Genomic DNA, 23370 nt, shown 5'->3' on the forward strand with positions numbered 1-23370 from the left:
GGGGTTGTAGGTTTAATAGCTTATTTTTTTTTTTTTTTTAAAGTGAGCTAACCCTTTAATACACATGAATTTAAACATAGATGACATACATTTTTTTTTTTTTTTACCCAGCATTAACCTGTCACAACATACAAATTGTTAAACACATTGTTAACACATCTTTATCAGTTACTGCAAAATAAAGTAACTGTTTTGGGAGGCATCAAATTGGTGGGTAAAGTTCATCTTTAGCATGCATACATTCCACACTGTGTGGAGGCAGCCAGCTTGGTAGAAGGGTAGCAGCCTGGTAATTGCTTACACATGTCAGAGCTGACCCTTCATGACTTTTGGTGGGATATTGAAAACGGTGCAAGATAGATTCAGAAAGCATAGATCCATAGATTGTTAGATTGTCTGGAGAACAGCGAACAGTAAGAAGTACAGTAGTGACTTCACCAAATCTCACTACTCTCCTGAGATAGCAGTCAGAGGCAACAATGTCTTAGATAATATGATAATATGTATACCTACACAGCTATGAGGCTGTAGACACAAAAAGCACACTATTTTTCAGGAAGAATTCATGGCAGAAGGTAAAACAATCTTCAATTCTTCATATGTCTTGGCAGTGGGGTAGAGTGGCAAGACAGAAGCCTTTTCTTACTAAGACAAAAACCTACCATTCTGAAAAATGTATGTGGAAAAATGTTATGGTCTGATGAGACCAAGGTTAAACTTTTTGGCCATAAATTTTAAAAACAACATTGTGCATCACCAAAATAGCACCATACCTACAGTGAAGCATGGTGGTGGTACCATTATGCTTTGGGGCTGTTTTTCTTCAGCTGGAACTGGGGCTTCAGCTAAGGTGGGGGAACATATCAACAGTTCCAAATATCAGTCAGTTTTGGAACAATACCTTCAGGCCTGTGCCAAAAAGCTGAAGATGAAGAGGAATTTCACCTTTCAGCACAATGACCCAAACATACCTCCAACTCAACAAAATAATGGTTTCCCCAGTAGTAGATCCAACTGAAAATTTGTGAGGTGACCCGAAGAGGACTGTGCACGTCACAATCTGCAGATTTGGAGCGCTTTTGCAAGGAACAATGGGGAAAGATGTGCCATACTGACAGACTCCCACCGCAAAAGACTGAATGTTGTCATAAAATCAAAAGGTGCCTCAAAAAAGTATTAGTTTAGGGATGTACATATGTGTGCAACCACATTATTGTATTTTTTTGTATTTCCCCCCCCTTTAAAGATTTAAGTTTGTTTTTAATTGAATAGATTAAAAGGTCACATTAAATATGGAAACAATTCTGAAGTGATTTATCTTGGTCTGATGTTTTTATCCAAAAAATCTGGCATTTTTACAGGGGTGTGTAGACTTTTTATATCGACTGTATCTGTCTCCAAGAAACACGTTTGTTATTTACATGCGTAAAAATGAATAAAACATCAAAAAGGATTGCCAAAACAACTGCCTAAATTCTTTCTCATCACAAATGTATATATTACATAAACACACTTTTGTCTCTGACACTGCACACACACCAGCAAAATACATATATCATTTCAGAACACAGTGTACCAAATAAATCCTATTCTCCAAAACGTTTGGAGCCCTTTTTTGCATCTGTGTAACATATGAGATTATCATGCGAAATGTGCGACACAGATGATGCAGGCTTCTTATAGAAAGGTCATTAGTGGGGATATACTATAAGAATTCATATTGACCAAACGGTAATGTGTGTAGTGTATCGGTCTGGAGATTGTTACAAAGCCATCAAATGTAATTTTTTCCTGATAAGTCTGCAAGCCATAATGTTTATCAGGTTTCAAACATTGGCTTTAATTACTTTGTCATAAGGTCATATATCTCATGACTGCCTCTGTACCAGTGCAAAAAACAAAAAAAACACCCAAATGAGGTACCATATAACTGAACACAATGAATTCTATTAGGAATACATGTAGGTGCATCTGTTGCCCATCAAAAACTCACTTTTCCTGGTACACAAAAAATAGGACTACACCATTGTTTTAAAATACAAATCAAGACATAATTTTCAATGTATCTAAAGCCAAGTTTTCACTGCTGTCGGTGTATTCGTTTGGGAGATTCACCCAATTTGTCCTGGTGACCACTTCAGGATGAAAGGGAAGGGAAATCTAATATTTTAAGCCGTCACCAGAACAGAAACAGTGGGGAAATCTTCCACTAAAAACACTTGTGTGGGTGAAAAGTGTCTAAAAGGGGATTTCCTATACTATACTGGGATTTTCCTTTCAACTTCTGTTGGATTTTCAGTACAGGAAGGTAAAGGGAAATGTTACAAACAGAAGGTGAGTTTATGGAGGGGGGTACATCATATTAATGTACATATGTACATTGATATACATTTTGTTGCACTTTCATTAATTTAAATGGTTAAACAAAACTGGGAAAGGGGCACAGGCGTAATTCCAGCCCAAATACTGCACAGTCACCAGAACTGGAACAGGGTGGAAATCTTCCAGTGGGGATGCTTGTTCACATGTCAAGGAGGCGATTTCCATCATTATGAATTTTCTTACATCTACAGAAAAGGAAGTGGAAGGAACTCCCCAATGGAAAACAGATCAGGGAAAAAGCCTGAAAGGGCTTTAACCACTCCCTACTCTATTCAAAATGAATGAAAGAAAAAAAAAAAAAAGTTTTGGCTTTAGCTATACTTTAACCAGTTGACATCCGCGGTGTTAAACCCCCTTCCCATCCAGGCCATTTTTCAGTATTCAGCGCTGCGGTACTTTGACTGACATTTATTCCGTCATGCAGCGCTGTACTGAAATATTGCACATGTGATGCAAGATGCCACTAACTTGGCTACAATACATGATGTGAGGCATATGTAATTATCTTACCCGACAGGCAAAATACTTGAGAAAAAAAGTATACTGCAACAAATGTTTTAAAAATTACCATATTTAATGATTAAAAGTTAGATATGTAGAGCTCCACTTTATATGAGTGACCATCATTGCTCTAATCATTCAGATAAACTGTATCTTACCTGTTGCTTGTTGTTTGGTGTGTATGGCAGCATTGTAGACACATGAAACATTATTTCGTAATCCTTGTATGTAGTATATAAAGAGTGGTTACCAGTGGAGTCGGCTGTTAAATAATACAAATGATAATACTTTAGAATGTTTATGGCATAAAAAGAACAAATGTATGTTAGCACATACTTAATATTTACAGCTGAACTCCATGCAAACCGTCTGCATACATAAATATTTTAGCTGCCAAAAAATTAGCATTTATGTCCATTCAGTCTGTGAATCGATCAAAACTCCTATCACACCAGTACACACCACTTCCTCCATTACAATTGAGGAGAGGAGCACACTGCTGACACCAAGCTTCTTATTGGAGTGTGCACAAGCAGCAGCAGACTGAAGGTCATTTCTCTTCTCTCCTCTTTTTAGCATGTTCCTTGTCAGGACATTTGCATGTAGTACACCTGACTGGCTCTGAGTGTTGCCCATTCCCTCACCTAGCCTGAACTACATGCAAATATTTAATAGTAAATACAGAACTGCATTAATTTGTGACGGTTATCTGCCTGGAATAGAGTTTTAGCGCTGGTTTACAGTCAGAGAGCATTAACAGGAAGTTTGAACACTTATACCATTATTCACATATATATAATTACCATATATAGATAAAAATCACATCTTCATTTTTAACACGACTTTTCTGCTTCTAATCATAAACCACCTCCTTACATATTAAACATTTGCTATGACATTTGCACTTTGATCAACTGCATGTAGTTATGTCCTCACACATTAAAAGGAAATTACTGGTTTTATTCTTTTTGTTAGTAACACTATATTACCAAAAGTATTGGGACGCCTGCCTTTACACGCACATGAACTTTAATGACATCCCAGTCTTCAATATTGAGTTGGCCCATCCTTTGCAGCTATAACGGCTTCAGCTCTTCTGGGAAGGCTGTCCACAAGGTTTAGGAGTGTGTCTATGGGAATGTTTGACCATTCTTCCAGAAGCGCATTTGTGAGGTCGGGTACTGATGTTGGATGAGAAGGCCTAGCTCGCAGTCTCTGCTCTCATTCATCCCAAAGGTGTTCTATTTGGTTGAGGTCAGGACTCTGAGCAGGCCAGTCAAGTTCCTCCACCCCAAACTTTCTCATCCATGTCTCTATGGACCGTGCTTTGTGCACTGGTGCGCAGTCATGTTGGAACAGGAAGGGACTATCTCCAAACTGTTCCCACAAAGTTGGGAGCATGAAATCGTCCAAAATGTCTTGGTATGCCGATGCCTTAAGAGTTACATAGTTGCATAGTATTTGGAGTTGAATAAAGACATACGTCCATCAAGTCCAACCCATATAGGTCCACGCATCATCTCATTCTTAGGGATACTGGTATCCCTGGATATTACGGTCCCTCAAGAAATTGTCCAAACATTTCTTTAACAAATCTACACTCTTGGCTGAAATCACTGCCGATGGCAGAGTTCCAGACCTTAACCGCTCTTAATGTTAAGAACCTTCTTCGCCCATTGTGCTGGAATTTTTTCTCCACCAACTTTAGGTGGATGAGTGTATACTGAAGAGAAAAAAATCGTTCAGCGCCTCGGCCCTCTCCCTGTCACTTGTGAGTAACTTTCCGTTTTTGTCCTTTATTGGGCCTACTTGCTCCTTTCTTAAGGAGCCAGGGGGCCAAGCCCAACCCCAACCCCTGAAAAACAACCCTCCACCAAGCATTACACTTGGCACAATGCAGTCAGACAAGTACCAATCTCCTGGCAACTGCCAAACTCAGACACGTCCATCGGATTGCAAGACAGAGAAGCGTGATTCGTCACTCCAGAGAACATGTCTCCACTTCTCTAGAGTTCAGTGGCGGCGTGCTTTACACCACTGCATCCAACGCTTTGCATTACACTTGGTGATGTAAGGCTTGGATGCAGCTGCTCGGCCATGAAAACCCATTCCATGAAGCTCTCTACGCACTGTTGTTGTGCCAATCTGAAGGCCACACGAAGTTTGCAGGTCTGTAGCTATTGACTCTGCAGATAGTTTGCGACTTTTGCGTACTTCAGCATGCGCTGACCCCGCTCTGTCATTTTACGTGGCCTACCACTTTGTGGCTGAGTTGCTGTTGTTCCCAGTTGCTTCCACTTTGTTATAAAACCACTAACAGTTGACCGTAGAATATTTAGTAGCAAGGAAATTTCACGGATGGACTTATTGCATCGGTGGCAACCTATCACGGTACCACGCTTGAATTCACGGAGCTCCTGAAAGAGCGACCCATTCTTTCACAAATGTTTGTAGAAGCAGTCTGCATGCCCAGGTGCTTCATTTTACACACCTGCGCCATGGAGGTGATTGGAACACCTGAATCCAATGATTTGGAGGGGTGTCCTAATACTTTTGGCAATCTAGTGTATATTACACTTCCCTTTAATGCCATCCACTCAAAATTGAACAGCTTCTTAAAATAGGAATCTTTAATGTATGGGTACATGTATACTTTCCATTTAATTTTCTCAAAGAATATAAACTTTCTTCCCTATAGGTGGATACGACTCATGCATAGACTGTAAACCCAACTTCTTGCTCTTGTGATGGCATTTTATTTGAGCTAGACACACCGTTGTTTTTGCACTTTACTTCTATTGTTTCTATTTGTTCCTCCTCTTTATTGAAAGGTAAGAGTATTCAAGTTCATCATTACATATTATATGTTCAGTTTATGAGTCATCTCTTTAGCAGTATATGAACAAGTGCACCATGATTCATCATGTTTTTCAATCCACGGAAGTTGTCCTTGATGCATTGAACAACAAGCACCCGAGTGCTCTTCTTAGGTTCTAGAAGTTTGTTTTTATTCACAGAGCATTCAGGAGTGGTTCTTTTGCCTGTTTGTTTCCAAGCCATGTATCTTAAAACAAATTTCCTTTTAATTATGTAACTGTTAGCCCAACTACCAGTGCAGCTCATTTAGTCAATAAATCCCTGCCTGATGTGATGGGATTAAAACTATACAATGCTAGTGTGTGACTTGAAATCTGAAGAAACCAATCAAAAGTCAGCATCGTGTTCACAACCGGTTTAGAGAATAATGACTGTCATACTGAACTGTATGGTTGCAGGAAGGATATCTTCTCATCAATAATTCATAGAGAAGTGTAGTGGAGGAGCTCCACCTCTTTCTCATGCCTACCGAGAAGCGCTGAAACACACTGCCCAATGACTTACACAGAAAGTATTTTTCCTGAGGTTATTCAGGTTGCTGTTGATGCTGCATGTGTCATCTTAAAGTGGGTCCAGTGAGTAATGCTGACTGCAGAACAACAAAGTTCACGGCTGGGGAGAGGTTCTGAGGCTCATCTTGTATGCAACACCTAGTACATTTCAGATAGGCCCACTATTTTTGTAAGTTGTTGTAGATATACATTGACTTTATGGACTGAGGGGGAGACCAGGTCTTACATGGTATGTGCACTGCTTTTATGTTATTTATCTGACTTTCTAAATCAATAGCCTGGAACAAGAATGCAGACCAGGAATTCACTCTGACTATCTGCATGTGATGCATATTTCAGTTCAGCGTATTGAGTCCAGAAATGGCATTTTCAGCTCATTAGCAATGGAAGTCATTTTCACCTAAATCGTATCAAATCCCATAGGAATAATGTAATATATTGCAGCTTACCAATTCTTAGATATGGTGGCTGCATTCGTTTTCTGTTTATTACGCTTTCCCCTTTATTTCACCTTTTGTGTGACCAGTAAGTCTGACATTTTCCAACTTGCTTTAACAGATCAAGCGGTCAAGCAAAATTGGCAGATAGATGGTTGAGACAAACCATTTAACAGCTTTTGTTAAATTGTATAAAATTTTTAACCCAAAAGGAAAAACAGAACTGTTGCTGTGACTGCTAAAAAGTGTTAGCTGGAGTTCGAATTTCATTAGTCAGGGCCATCTAAATCTACTAGCACATCTAACATTACCCTCAACACAGAATGACAATGCTGCTGTCTAAGGTTGGCTCAGTTGCTCTTCCGCAGAGTGGACCCACCCTAAGACATGAAGTGTTTTCTGGCCGGATAAAGCCGGCCAGTGGACCAGGTGTATGGGTGTGAAGTAGTGGAATAGGTGTATGGTGGTGCAGTGTGGAACAGGTGTGCAGGGATGCAGTGGTGGAATAGGTGTGCGGGGGTGTGGTGGTGGAAAAGGGGTATGGAGGTGCTGAACAGGTGTATGAGTGTGATGTGGTGGAATAGGCGTTTGGGGGTGCTGTGGTGGAACAGGTGTACAAGGGTGCTGTGTGAAACAGGTGTATGGGTGCAGTAGTGGAATAGGTGTGTGGGGGTGCTGTGTGGAACAGTTGTATGGGTGTGGAGCGGTGGAACAGGTGTATGAAGGTGCAGCGAGGAACAGGTGTATTGGCGTGCAATGGTGGAATAGTTGTGTGGGGGTGCCGTTAGGGAACAGGAGTACAGGGGTGCTATGGTGGAACAGGTACGAGTTACGCTACGCACGCCGCGGACGCCACGCCCACGCCGCGTATGCCACGCCCACCACACAAGCCGGACACACGCCCGCAGAGCACGCCGCCGCCGCAGCGACTTACAAGGGTTCAGAAACAGGTAAGGGGGACCTGTTTTAATGTTTCCTGTTTAAAAAAAAAAAAAAAGCGGCACACTGTAGAACACCAGCAGCTATAGAGGAACACCGAATCCCAGCAATAATATATTAAACAGCCTGTATAATGTATTATTGCTGGGATTTGTTGTTCCTCTATAGCTGGTGGTATTCTCCATTGCACTGTATAATGTATTATTGCTGCGATTTGTAGTTCCTCTATAACTGGTCAGTGGTAATCTGCATTGCGCAGTATAATCATTATACAGCCCAATGAAGAATCTCACCAGCTATAGAGAAATACAAATCCCAGCAATAGTACATTATAGTATAATGTACTATTGCTCCTCTATAGCTGCTGGTATTCTGCACTGCGCCGCTGTATAATGTACTATATTGCACACCACACTTTTTTTTTTTACTTCCACCGCGCCAAGCTTGCTCCCGTGATGGACTACAATCTCAATACAAACTAGTAGTCCATCACTGGAGCTTTTTTTTTTTAAATCCGATTAATCGAACTTAATAATCGGCTAACTAATCGATTATGAAAATAATCGTTAGCTGCAGCCCTAGCAGCTACCACATCTAAGGATCGGTAAGCTGTAACATATGACATTATAATTTCTGAGTTAGATATGCTTTAAATGTGAACTATGGGCAGGGCTTGAAAAATTTGATAGTGTCTCACCAGTCAGTCAAAAATGTCACCAGTCAGCATGACCGGATTATAGTCTTGCAATTTACGTAAAAAATTTTAGATAGAGCTTTCTTTTGGAGGTATATCATCACCACAAGGGGATTATCAGTGATTAAAGGAGAACTACGGGGTTAGGGATTTTCCACATATTTCTCCTTAGGGTAACGGGAGAACACAAACTAGCGTCCTCCCGTCACCCTAAGCTCAGTATACTGAGACGCCGCAGCTGAAGCGGATCCCGACAATTATGTCTGGATCCGCCCAGCTGCATGAGTGACAGCTGGCTCTGCCTATCTAGAGGCAGAGCCAGCTGTACCCGCCCCCTCCCCGTCGGTTCCGCCAGGCAGCGCTGGAGGATGGGAGTGGGGAATCCAGCCCCTCCCCTGTCAAGGCTCTGTGCCGTGACAGGCTCGAGAAGTGAGCGAACGCCGGTATGTGTTCGCTCACTTCCCGATCTACTGAGCCGACCTGTGACAGTCTCATTGTCACAGGTCAGCTAGAACTATGAGGTGAGTGAAAAGCACTCACCTCATAGTTCTCCTTTAGGCTGGGTTCCCGCCTAGGCTTTCGAAATATGCGTGTATGATGCAATTTGCAGCCCACAAAACGCTCGTCAAATGCGCGTTTACGAGGGCTATCCGGCTATATCCTAATAGATACGCCCCAAAGAAGCTCCTGTAGTTCTTTGGGCGTAGGGCGTTTTCAGCACGTTCCGACACGCTGAAATACGCCCAGGTGAGAACCATGCCCATAGGAAATAATGGGATTTCACTTGCTTCACCCCGTGACCCAAAGCTCAGTATATCGCGAGCTACAGCTTGCGGAATACTGAGAGCGCCGCAGCCGGGATGGATCCCGACAATGCTGTTGAGATCCACCCAGCTGTGTAGATGACAGCTGGCTCTGCCTATATAGAGGCAGAGCCAGCTGTACCCACCCCCACCCGTCCCTCTTGTCAGCGCTGGAGGATCAGAGCAGGGAGGGGGGAATCCCTGCAGGGCGCGGTGACTGACAGTCACCACTCTCTACAGGGAGATGATTGAGAAGTGAGTGAGCGACGGTATGTGTTTGCTCACTTCCTGATCTATTGAGCCGACGTGTGACAGTTTAATTGTCACACGTCGGCTCAAACTATGAGGATGAGTGATTTTCACTCACCTCATAGTTCTCCTTTAAAGAAAAAAGCACACCCCAGCTTATTTCATGAGGGACGAGCATTGCTAAATTTGTGGCAATTAACATAGGAAAGTTGAAGGATTGGTGCAGCAAACGTGGCAAACTATAGAGCTAATCTGCTGCCTCTCTAGCATTTTTCATCACAGGGCTAACTTCCAATTTGCACCATAATTACAAACCCTGCTAGATTCCCTTGAAATTACAGTAACATGTGTATTCTACAAAATGAACAAAACTGGAAAATAATATACATCTAAGCAGTGGTTTCTGAGTACTGTTAAGTACAGAACAATATATTATTCTTGCTCTGGATATAGCCATTTTCTTACTTTTGGTATCCAGCTGAGCTCTGTACTTTTCAAACCCTTTAAGTCGCACCCTTTCTCCCAAGAGCTGAAGGAATTCTTCGAAGGCTGGCCCTGCTGACTCATTGTTGTACATTTCTTCTTCTGTACTCTGACCTGCTTTGCAGTACATGATGCCAACCTTCAGCTGGTAGCTTAGCTGTAAAGAAACAGTGCTGTTAGAGAACAAGATGACACTAAGGACGCAACACCTACAGTCTGTTTACCAACAACGATGAACAATTTTGAACAAAACAAAAATTGAACTGAAAACCTTATGCTAGCAACCACCAACATAAGAGTGAAAAAAACATGATATCTGCAGCAACAGTGCTCAGATCAAGTAAAACATAACCATTCATCTAGAGTTTATAGTAAAAAAAACAGATATTGTACAATTGCTTAAAAAATATTGACTCCTAATAAACACAATGTAATGTGCTTCCGTTAAACCAGTGTAAAAAAAGAAAGACAAGTGTAAAGAAAGTGTTGAGGCTGACATTCTAGGAAATGATTTATCAATTAACCAACTAATTCGTTTCACTGAGTCTGTACTTCCGGTTTCTTCTAATGTTACCTGGAGCTAGGCTAAATCACCCAACACAATAATGGCTACTTTGAGGCATCATTCACACCACTTGCGTTTGGGCTGTGCTGGTAGTTTTATGCAGCGCAGCCTGAACGCAAGACAAGGAAATTTGCCTCGTCATGAGTGACGGTGACAGTTCACACCACTGTGCGCTCAAAAAAGTACAAAATGCAGTCTTTTTTTTTTTTAAGCGAACCAGTGAGACACAGTACAACCGCATCACACAGAAGTGAGACCATAGAACTTAACGAAAGGTTACTTGGGACATTTCAATAAAGCTCTAACAACAAAAAACAATGCGGCCCAATAGAGCGCATCAAACACTGTCTGGGCACATGCATGTAGATGAGTGCGGCTACAGGTGTGAACAAGCCCTGAGGCTGGCTTCACACCTATGTGTTGTGGTAACATACAGTAAAATGCATTTTATTTCACACAGGGTAATATATTGCACTCTGTGCAGGGTATTCATTTAGAATGGTTGGTCAACTCACAAGTACAGTAAGTTGAAGGTTTACATCCTTTGTTACACTATCGTGGAAGATAAGGCTTAAGGTTTAAAAGCTCAAGCTTAATGTGGAAGTAAAGTAAAGAATGCAACTTGGCCTCATGTAAAAGCATATAAGACATACTCATTGAAATTCACATCCACCAAAGATTTTCTAAACCTGAGACATTGCTAATATTGTTCCTAATGATGTTACCAGCTCATGTCCTGTTTATTTTACATTCACAGCATCCTGGCAGTGCCGTGATGTAAGAAGCATTTATGCCGAAATAACGTCATCAACTATATCGAACACAGACTACCAATGTCAAAGGGGTTAGGAAATTGTGTTAAAGGGCCACCTCCTTTTTATTCACTGAAGCATAAAGCATCATGGAGGAAGCCTTGCAGAAATCATAAATTCAAAGTGAGCCTTGAGTACTTCTGGTCAGTACAAGCGCAGGATTTCCCAATGATGTCAGTAGACAGCGTAAGAAAGAATGGGGAACGAAAAATGGCACTGGCTTCCAGAATATCGGGGAGAACCGCCTACACCCCAAAAATTTGTAAGATATACAAAACCGATCTTTGAAGCATTTTTAGTAATTAGACATACTAAGAGAATGGGTTAATGATGTTCTTAGGTGGCAGAATGGGGACTTTACTTCAACTTTAAAGTTTAAAAGATGCATTGGCTTTTGTTGCTCCAGAGGCCAGTTTATAGGATCTTAGTTATATTCTCAGCAAAAATATTAGTCTCTGTGCTTGCAGAGGATTCCTGCTCTGGATTTTTCCCAGAATCCAAAACCATACTGGTAGGTTAACTGGTTGCTGCCAATCTGGAGCATATGGTGCCCATATACCAGGGACGTGTGGTCAGGGGAGGCAAAGCCCCATCTAATATTATGGAGGAAAAAGCGGTCAGCTTCAAGTCTAAAGCTGACATATTTTTCTCTATGCAGACTGGCTTGCAATAGGTTACACAGCAGCGCTGCCAGTTAATTACAGGTAGCGCTGCATTCAGCTTTTGACAGCTAAGTTAGGTTACACAGCAGCGAGGTTACACAAGCAGTGGGGAAGCCAACAGAGTGAGGCAAGAGTTGCAACAGCCTCTACTTTGTTTTAGAGGCTTGAGCTCTGGACAGCTTGGATCAGTGGCGCTTTGACATTGGTCCAAACCATCCACAATAATAATAAAAAACCCACTGAGGATATCGATCTCACACCAGTGACGAGCAAGTGAGGGACAGGGAGGCTCCTTCCTCCTCCACACATTGGTGACCGGGTGGGAGGGTGGAACGTTGGCCTGGTGGGGAATGCCTCACCCAGCATGGAACGCACTGCACGTCACTGCCATATACAGTATATTGGGCCGACAATTTGTAAGCAGTTGTGGCAGCTCCTGATAATTAAATGTTCCCTATAAAATATTACAGAAGATATGGAGCAATGCAAAATAATTAAACAAAATAACGTATTATAAATTAATGTCAGCTGTTATACACTGAATTCTACTACAAGTAATTATGGGGCTGAAAAGTAAATACAGCTCTAAGGCTTTTAATCTTAAACCCCCCCCCCCACAGATATTTGCACATCTGTCAAATATCTTCTATATTGGGAAGCTTGTGTAGAAAAGGAAAGTGAGGATATTTGAATATCTAAAAAACCAATTTACCAGATCAGCTAAAGCAGACATTGCTCTTATATATGAAGTTGGGAAGCTCCAAGTCTATGGGTTGCAAATACCAAACTGGCACCAATTTTTCCTTTAACTCTGTTAAGTCAAAGGTAAGAAGCTGAGAATTCTGCGAGGGGAAACCAGTTCATGGAAACTGGGAAAGGGCCCACTCTAATTTTCCACTCCAGCCTGTTCAACTGGCTTGTACACAAAACCTTCTCTATTTAAAAAAGAAGCAACCTCGGCAGAAGAAAAGGCGGTATAACCAAGTTTCATCTTTTATTCATGGAGCAAGCTACACATCACAGTCAAGTACACTTTAAGGTCATAAAATTTTCTTTTAAATTTATTTTCTTCAAAATGTCTCAAATTTGCCAATAAAAGAACTTTCATATGAGTCAAATACAGAGGGAAAACATATGCAGATAATTAGGATTAGTTCATGTTAATCTGACTACAAAACTCATTCATTTATGTTATTGCCTGTCAAAATTGATTTAAACAATCAAGCAATGTAAGCAATTACTTGGTTTGAAAAATATGACCTCATATTGCCTAGCTGACGATTTATATGTATTTAGATCTATAAAACACAGCCGTTTTAGAATCTGGCACTGAAAAACCATAGCTCAGACCTAATTGGCCATTTTCCAATGCCCTGCCAGTAAACTGGATTAGGCAATTCGGAATGGTTGCTGTATTCTAGCATAAGCGACATTAGCTATGTGGCTTATGATGTATGTTATAATTAGGGATGCACCGATGCCGAGTATTTGGGTGAGTACTCTTACTTGCCCAAATGCTCCAACCTAGACCAATACCTGAGCTTCCAGTATCAGGTAGCGAGTCATTACACGCTGCCCGGCTTCCTGATTGGCCGGCAAGTCGGCTCCATTGCTCCCTCATCACTTGTGACGAGGGAGCATGGAGCCGGCTTGCCGGCCAATCAGGAAGCCGGGCACCGTGTAATGGTGCGACGCGATGCCCTGCTCTCTGATTGGCAGGGAAGTTAGCCACATGCTCCCTCATCTCATGACGAGGAAGCATGGAGCCGGCTTCCTGGCCAATCAGGAAGCCAGGTGCCACGTCATTACACGGAGCCCGGCGTCCTGATTGGCTCCATGCTGTCTCGTCATGTAGTGATGAGAAGCATGGAGATGAGAAGCATGGAGACGGCTTCCCTACTAATCGGGAAGCCGGGTGGCGAGTAGTTACACTCCCCCTGGCTTCCGTAATGGGACTTCCGGTATCAGTATTCGGTATTGGTGAGTACCGAAAAAAATATATTGGTACTGTGATTTCATTGTATGTGCTATTTGCGTATGTGCACTGACTGTGTTTTTGCCGTGTGTTGCATGCAAGGCGGTCCACCAAGTGGGAAGAGTACAACATTAAAGTGACACTAAACTCAGGAGTTATATATAAAAATGCATTTAAGTATCCTAACTATTAACAGAAATGTAACTTATTTTGTACCGCTCCAAGCTCACTGCCGTGATGGACTACAATCTCACGTTTAGTTTACTAATTTGTATTGAAAACAGTCTATCAAGGGAGCGATCTTGGAGTAGTGGGTACTTTACAACATGGGGAACAAAAGTAGCCATCCCCCTGAAGGAAGGACAGTGTCAGCATGAATTCAGAGATGATTTCAGGATCTACAGCCAAGTGATATACAAATAAGATACATTTTTGTTATTAGTTAAAGGAGAACTACGAGGGTGAGTGCTTTTCACTCACCTCATAGTTCTAGCCGACCTGTGACAATGAGACTGTCACAGGTCGGCTCAGGAGATCGGGAAGTGAGCGAACACATACCATACTTCTCGATCCTGTCACGGCTCTCTGCCGTGACAGAACCCCATAGTTCTCCTTTAAGGTACTTGAAGGCATTTTTAAGATTTAATTCCTGAGTTTAGCGTTACTTTAAGAAGGTAGACAGCAGAGAGCCCTGAGGGTGTAAAGTTGCCTGTACAGGTTCCCCCCAGTCCTGCTGACAGTTTTGCAGAGGACAGCAGGGAAGATGGATATGCCAATGCCATAATGGTGTAGTTTGAGAACTCCTGGGCTCAGCTTTTGAAAATCGGCTGAAAATGTATCTTCAGATTACATATATTAAAAAAAAAAAAAGAAGAAGAAGGTGTGCAGTGAACTTTAGCAAACAATCAAACATCATTTTCATGTGCCTGCCTAGGTGGCTGCATTTTGTACATCATTGCTTTCAGTACAAGGCAAGGCAAAGCAAAAATCTCTCGTTTCAAGATGTACAGAACTGCTGATGACCTATTAGGAATTTGGCTTCGGTTTTTCAAACTGTGAATGCAGCATTTACACAAATTTGCGTGCCTCCTAAAACAGGCAGACAAAAGAATTTGTTACAGACGTCTGCCTGCATAAAAAGGAATTCCACTTTGCGTACTGATCCCTCACTTATCCTCCATGACAACTATCATACTTGCCTGTCTCTGCCAAGTCTTTGCTTTGTTGCCTGATTTTCAAAACCTTCACTGCTTGATTCTACTCCTCCCAAAACAGAAATGCAGACAAAAGGGAGGGGTTCTAGGAGTATACCATTCTCAAAAAAATCACTCCAAAATATGTTCACCTTATAGGGTTGCTAAATAACACCATATAGTTTAATCAGCTAACATGAATTCTATTCCTCCTCATGCAGCACGAGCAGTAGGGTCAGGGGAACTTCAAAACTAGGAACTCCAACAAATGACAGCCGCAGTGATCACTAATGTTAAAACAAATTCTGAAGGATTCCTAACCCAGGTCTCTTCAACGGCCACTCGCTGGAGTACTTTATAACAATGTGTGTTAATTTAAATTGCTGCAACATCTACACCACTTTTTCATCTAGCATATTCAAGCCAGCATATTAAAAAATGACTACTGTTTATAACCAAGTAACAGAAATTCCCAGGCACATTGTATTCATTCTATGTTATAAAGTACTTCAGTGTGGTAATTGAATGTGCAGAACTTGTTATTGCATTAGTGATCATTGCGGCTGTTATCTGGAGCAGTTCCTGGTTTTGAAGTTCTGACCCTGTTGCTCATACTGCAGGGGATCAAATAAATGCTGGTTGCACCTGTTATTTAGCCACCCTATAAAGTGAGCACGTTTCAGATGATTCCTAGTGACTTTTTTTTCCAGACTCTTTGCAAGTACTGCCCACTTGAAGCACTGACAGTTTTCACATGCTGGGAAGAAGGTTCCTTACCGAATTCTTTCAAATGTCTGAAGCTTAAAAGCACGGCAATGCCATAAATAAAGCATTTTTGTTGCCCCCCCCCCATTTTATTTTGTGAGATTTCCTATCACATCCTCTTTCTCTCCATCTTCCCGTCACGGGACATATAGTAAAGGTAATTCTTGCCCAAAGAGCCACAAAAACCGACAGCGGTTGTAAGCCTGCACTACAGTACACAATGAAACATTTTGGCTGGAATTAAGTTTTTTTGTTTTTTTTAAAATATATAAAAGGTTTATATTTTCTTACTGCATGCAGAAGAAAATAAGAGGAAAATGGAAGAAATGGGTGAAGGACTTTGTAATAATTTCCGACTGTCACGCTCAGTAAGTTACTCTGTCGATATCTCGGAAAACTGCTGACAATTGTTTTCCTTTCAGAACAGCAATCTGTCATTTGCTGTGAATGGTAAATAAGCAAGGCACAAGCCATACTTGTGTTATACTAATTGAAGGGCACCTAGTCAATTTATGTGTCTAAACACAGCACAAAATGGAGAATAATTCACACAGAATAGGAGACTGTGAAAGTACATAAAGTATGACTGAAAAATGAAAGGATGTGTCAGGAGAAATCCAATAATGAATGAAGCTTTACTCATGCCAAATTACTGCTTCCTACCCCTTCAAATAATGTTGAGATGTTTTCAAACAAATAGCACATTGTATCAAGCGTTAGCATACTGCTAATACATTAATAACAGACTATAGTAAAAAATACAATGTAATAAAATGCAATAGCAGCAGTCCAAAGACAAATATAGAATGTATATGATGCGCCAATACCGGTTTTTCGTTTAAGCACCAATAAAAAAAAATTCAGTACTTGCCGATAACGAATACCAATAGAGGTAGTCCCATTAAGGAAATCGAGCAGCGTGTAATGACTTGCCCCCCGGCTTCCTGATTGGCCGGGAAGCCTGCTCCATGCCCCCTCGTGTGACGGGAAGCATGGGGGCCGGCTCTGGCCAATCAGGAAGCCAGGGGCGGGTAATGACTTGCCGCGTAGCTTCCTGGAACCAGGAAGCTGGCTCCAGGCTCCCTCACCTGGTGATGAGGGAGCCTGGAGCCAGCTTCCCGGCCAATCGAGCCGAAGGGTGCGGGGGGGAGGAGTCATCTGTCAAAATAGAACGAGCACTGCCCGCTCAGCCTTCTGTGACAGCGAGTCAGGTTGGAGAGGGGGTACAAGCAGTCAGCTGATCCCTGACTCCTTGTAAAAAATTGAGGACATAGTATGTTTACTGTGTCCCCAATTATGAATAAAGAGGAAGTGCTCTACATCACTTCCTGTTCATTCATGATTGTGGATATAGTATCAGTACAGTACAGTATAGTACAAGTTATGAATGAACAGGAACACTCAGTATAGAGGCTTCCTGGTCATTCATAACAGGGGCTGCAGAAGAAGAGATTGAGGACACAGAGTCCTCAATCTCTTTTTCTAATTTAAAAGGGCTATATCAGGGATCTGATCAAGGACCCCTGATATTTATTCAGAGACCCCTCCCCCACAGTAAAGTTAAAAAACAAAAATATTTATTAAAAAAAATAAAATACAAATAAAATATAAAAAACAAAAAGTTTAAAAAAAAATTATATTTCTTTTTTAAAAGGTTAGAATAGACATCTTTTTTTGTTACTAGCTGCTGCTATCACATGTACCGTGGGAGCAGAATTATTTATTAATTAGCAAAGACGTATTGAAGGAGAGGAGCAATTGCATACACAAGGAACATTTCAATTCTGTCTAGAGGACATTGGCTACACAGCTGTTGGTAAATGTAAACCAGAAGTCTTTTATAACACTAAAAAATTTAAGAAAGAGGTGATTGGCATAAGCACACCTTGAATGTCGACTTTCACTTTTTACAGGTGAAAGAACACCTCAGCATACAGCAATGAAGGGGACAAGTACAACATGGATGCTTGCAGTGTTTAGGATTCTGGATCCAAACAAAAATATGCCTCAAGATTCCTTCAGTCTAGTTATGCACTGATTTATTAAGGATGTAATTGTATGTGACAGCTAATAACTATACTGTAAATGTTTATATAAATGAAAGTATTAAGTCTGGATGATGCTTAGGTGATCAGTGAACTTGGTTACATTAACAGCACAGTCATTTTATTGATTTTTTTTTTGGCACTTTGAAGGGAAAGTCCCTCTTTTGAACCCAAATCCTCATGTTCCTTCACAGTTGTATGTTAGGACTGGTGAAGGCCATTTCAATGTAGGCAAGAAAACAACTTGCAAGTAGAGGAGTTTGGATAGTAAGGCAGTAAAGCATTAAAGGAGAACTATGAGAACTATGAGGTGAGCGATTTACACTCATCCTCATAGTTACCAAGCCGACGTGTGACATTGAAACTGTCACACATCGACTCTATAGATCGGGAAGTGAGCGAACAGATACCGTCACTCGCTCACTTCCAGATCATCTCCCTGCAGAGAGCAGTAAGTGTTAGTCACCGCTCCCTGCAGAGATTCCCCCCTCCTTTCTCCAATCCTCCAGCACTGACTGGAGGAACAGACAGGGGTGAGCACGGCTGGCTTTGCCTCAAGATAGGCAGAGCCCTCTGCCAATCAGCCAGCTGGGTGGATCTCAGCAGTATTGTCGGGATCCATCCCGGTTTCAGCGCTCTCAGTATATAGCGGGCAATAACCCACTATATACTGAGCTTTGGGTCACAGGCGAGGTTAGTATATGTCCTCCCGTGACCCTAGAGAATACTATGGGATAAAAAAGTTACCCCATAGTTCTCTTTCAAGAATAACATACCTCTGCAACTGCCCTTTCCCTCATTGATCTAGAAAAATGACAATTGCATTATTTCAACTTTCAGCTAATGATCAAAATATAAATTTCTAGGTTAAAATTACATGAAATAAAATGTCTAACGGCAATCCTTTCAAATCATTTTCGTGAAGTCAATCCCAAAAATATGTATATGCTCTAACAAAGCTTTGATATTTTCTCCAATAATCATACATTTTAGACACCCTCTCAAGGAGCAATCTATGCAAAATGTAATGACTGATCTCATTTCTCAAACCTGCACCTTAAAAATACACAAATCCAAGTGTATAAATCTGTATAAAATGTAGTATTTGACTAGCAACTGAATAGCCTGGCCTAGACATTACAGTAGATTTTGTCATGATGCTTTCCAGATACTGGTACAGAGAAAAGGCTGTATACAAATATAATCCAAAAGTTTGTGCTTGTTTTCTTATTCCAGAAGCACAATGGAATTTGATTGTGATGGGCTTTTATTTAAAAGTGCCAGTAGATTTAATTTTACCGGTGTTGATTAGCACATCCATCTATAAATGCAATGTGTGCATTATGCACCTGAAGGAGTGATGAAATGATTAAGTATGATATGGAGTGTCAAAAGTGTATTTTGCCAAAAATATCTGGCATGAAAAAATGTTTTTGTTTCCTAGTTTAGAACAAATTTGTAGAGTAGGTTTTTGCTATTATTACAAAGAAAATGGATTTTGTGGCATTGTAAAACTTTCCTATTTGTCTCATATTTAATTCCCTGGTATAGAACATGAACCCTAAAACGGATACACAAGAAACCATGACGTTCTCACAATAAAAGTGACACCACCTCCCAGCTAATTTTTATTAGCAGGTGAGTGGGGTACACTGCAACACATCAATTACTGCTACCTGTTTACAGGTGACATACATTCCTAAATACCGTGACAAAAATAGGAGGAACCAAGATATATAATGCACAAGACTGGCAATAAGGGGATCTAAACCGAAGGGAAGTTTCATAGTGCTATGGTTATAAATATTTTCTAAAAACCTGAAATACAATACATTTTTTAAAAGGTGTTCAGTTCAAAAGCATTCATGAACTGCAATCACAGATGACTGACAATTATCTAATGGTTTTAAAATGGATATGAATAAGATCAACTAAGCTACCTAGTCTTTTAGCTTGCTTTGATTTAATTTCAGAAGCTTTTAAGGGAAGAATAAAATCTTTTCAGAGAGCAAATTCAGGTCATTAGTGAGAGAAAGGCTAAGGATTATTAGCCAGACTTTTTTTAACAAAAATATTTATCTGTTCTATTTAAACTTCATATTTATTCTTAACATTCAAGAATTTGGTTCTCGGTTTTCTTGGCATGCAAAAACAAAAATGTTATAGGAATAAATTGTGCACATTAACTAGACAGATAGGACACACAATGAAACATAGGCCAGTCTGGCTTATAGAATTTTGAATAAGAAAAACTTGACAAAAGAAGAAGAGCAAAGAAGTGCTGCATTCTAATAAGGTAATATAAAAACACATTTTTTAACATACGATGCTATCCTCTTAAGGAACAGATATTTGTTGCAAGAGGTCTTTACTGAGTATTAGAACTTGAATATTAATATTACTGAGTATTAGAACTTATATGAACAAAAAGCGCCAAATGGGACCGCTCCACCAGAGGAAAAAAAGTGTGCAAATAAGTACAAAGTCTGTTTTAAAAAAGAGAGATGTAATAGGAAATCTGCAGGACGCTGCCCCAAACCAGCCAGGGGGACTGCAAAATCTGGGGAAAAAAGACAAACAAGGGGAAACGTGTTTTTCCCCCCCGAGTATTAGAACTTGTCTGGAAGGATCTCTGTGCTTACACTGATCTTTATAAACAATGTATACACATAGGATCTACTAAGCCATAGTCTAAGATGGCTTAGGCCCTGTGCAAATGAGTGACATTTCAGCATCCATTAGCATTCAGCATCAGAGTTCAATTAAATTGAGCAGAAGCCCCTTTTCTTACATCCTATAACAATCTAATTCTTTCTATAACCTTAGCACACAGCTAACAACGTACAAATGTAGTTGCTTGGCAATACTGGCAATTCTTAGTATGAGTGGATGCGGTTTTATTCCCTGATAATGTGGGATATCGATTTGTGAAAATAGCATGCTGGAACTATTGGATATGAGGCTGGACACACTGTAGGAGACCAACCTAACCTCCTCAGGAGACGTTTTTTTTTTAAAGAGGTGACTACCATTCCAGAAAGTACTCTAGGATGCTATTTTTAAGTATGGTGTTACTGTGCGAAAGCAATGATGTCGCTGCATAAAGCACAACAGTGTCATAATGGTTGACAAAACTGCCAATTATGTGGCCATCATGAAAAGTATGATAGCTACAACCTTAAAAGGAGAACTATGGGGTTAAGGCTTTTCCCCATAGTTCTCCTTAGGGTAACGGGAGGACACAAACTAGCGTCCTCCCGTCACCCTAGGCTCAGTATACCGCGAGCTGTAGCTCGCGGTATACTGAGACGCCGCAGCTGAAGCGGATCACGACAATTGTGTCGGGATCCGCTCAGCTGCGTGAGTGACAGCTGGCTCTGCCTATCTAGAGGCAGAGCCAGCTGTACCCACCCCCTCCCCCGTCCGTTCCGCCAGTCAGCGCTGGAGGATCGGAGCGGGGAGGGGGAAATCCAGACCCTCCCCTGTCACGGCTCTCTGCCGTGACAGGATCGAGAAGTGAGCAAACGCCGGTATGTGTTCGCTCACCTCCCGATCTACTGAGTTGACCTGTGACAGTCTCATTGTCACAGGTCGGCTCGAACTATGAGGTGAGTGAAAAGCACTCACCTCATAGTTCTCCTTTAGTAGACTTTCCATTTAAGAGATTAAAAAGATGGAGTTTAAAATTAGAAAAAGCCAGGGACTGGATAACGTGATACTACTATAGGGAGTCTTGAAGGACAGATGGGTTCAAGAATAAAAATATACTCTGATGCATGATATATTGTACCAGACAACAGATTCATTAAGCTGATGGATCAGCATTACTCTTGAGCAAAAAACTGAACGGTTTGGAATTGATATGCATGACAATGGACCACAATATGTATAAAAATACTTTTCTTAGCCAGCTTCCTATGAACATATTAGGGCAGGAATGTTGATTAGGGTTATGGCAATTCTGGTATGGCTGAGAGAAAGATCCCAATTGTTGAACGCCAGGATGCACCCAATCCTTTTACGTAAGCTTCTCCTGTCACCAATTAAGCCTTTCTACCTTAATATTTTTGGTCGTGCATTTTAAGCTGTTTGCCAGTTGAGGGGCCAAATACAAAACAGCAAGAGTTGCACCAAGGAAAAATTGTCCAAGGATAATTTGCATCAATCTTAAAAGGTTCTTTGGGTGAAACCAAAATAAATCTGCAGGTGGGGGAACATTTGTAACTTGGCACTATAGCATCCAAAACCACTGGATTATGTTCACCTTTCTCAGCCTTCATGTTTTTCTCGGCAATGGATTCCTTTAAAGAAACAACATTAATGATAGTCTATAAAACAGAAATTTTATTCTAAGAGCTTAAAACCGATTATAAAATATAAAAGAAAACTGATATTAAAATAGCAGGCGGTTGCATGCGCAAAATCCAACCAGAGGAATGAGCACAAATGAAGTGATAAAGACCATGCACACTTGTACATACCCCTTGTTCATCAAGTTTTAGGAGTTGCTCTGTAACTTTTGGAGTGTTGAAGGCCAGCCGGAGACATTGCACATTCAGCTCAGGGACAATGTGGTCAAGTACTTCTTTAAGAGGCAAACCTCTTGCTGTACCATGTTTGGCAGTTGATGGAATAGCATCTTCAAGCACCGAGCCACGTAACGTCATGAGCTAAGAATAAAATATGGAGTACATGTCACATAACGTATTATCGAGCCGCAGACGGAAGTACTTATTACAAGGACATTTAATATTAATGCATGGTCTATAAAGTCAGCTCCTTCTACTTTCTCGAATAGAAACCAATTAATCACTGCTGAATTCTACACATTACTGCAGTGGATTATTCTCAATTATACATTTAAAACCTATTTTAAAACCTCTTCTAGATCAATCACTCGGATTAGGAACATAACAACGGTTTAGATAACACCCTTGTTCAAAAAAAAAAGAAAAAAATCACATTCACAATTTTTTTTAAAGGATTAAATGTGAAAAAGAGATTCAAAAGTCAAATCAGTAAAGGTGGGGTAAGCTACAACCGTTTAGACAAATTACAAGTGTAATTGTATATACTTACCACACACATACATAGATGTAGCCATACAATTTTGATTCGGATGTCATTAAAGATATTCAAACATAATACTGACATTCACTGCTAATGTTGCTGATGTCATTCACAACAACTCAAAATCTAGTGAAATACCAACTAATCTCGGTGTTCAGGACAACCATAGGTGTTTCTTTCAAGACCCCCACAGATAATCCATACTGTGGGAAAAGTGAAAGTCAAAGTGTTGCCCTTAGAAGAAAGCAGGTTTTAGCCTTCACTCTGTATCCAGTGCAAGAAAATGACTACTGAAATCTGCTTGGATGATGGGGCCCTTTATTCCACTTCACCTTTTCTATTACAGAAAAGTTATTTGGCGCTCTGTTACCTCTGGTTTGATATCGTACTTTATATATATATCTAT

General features: G+C 40.8%; 1 protein-coding gene across 4 annotated transcripts in view; it reads right to left on the reverse strand.

Annotated features, from left to right (window-relative positions):
• Positions 1 to 23370, reverse strand: part of SIPA1L1 (signal induced proliferation associated 1 like 1) — a 148865-nt gene that overhangs the window by 57722 nt on the left and 67773 nt on the right. For all 4 annotated transcript variants that reach the window (XM_018561638.1, XM_018561637.1, XM_018561636.1 and 1 more), the window contains exons 4-6: positions 22376 to 22564; positions 9860 to 10034; positions 3042 to 3145 (exon numbers count right to left, since the gene is read on the reverse strand). In XM_018561638.1, coding sequence (XP_018417140.1) covers positions 3042 to 3145; positions 9860 to 10034; positions 22376 to 22564 — 468 coding nt within the window. The remainder of the gene's footprint in view (positions 1 to 3041; positions 3146 to 9859; positions 10035 to 22375; positions 22565 to 23370) is intronic.

The sequence above is a fragment of the Nanorana parkeri genome, unplaced genomic scaffold (assembly GCF_000935625.1).
Source record: "Nanorana parkeri isolate BGI_ZX_2015 unplaced genomic scaffold, ASM93562v1 scaffold535, whole genome shotgun sequence".
NCBI lineage: Eukaryota > Metazoa > Chordata > Amphibia > Anura > Dicroglossidae > Nanorana > Nanorana parkeri.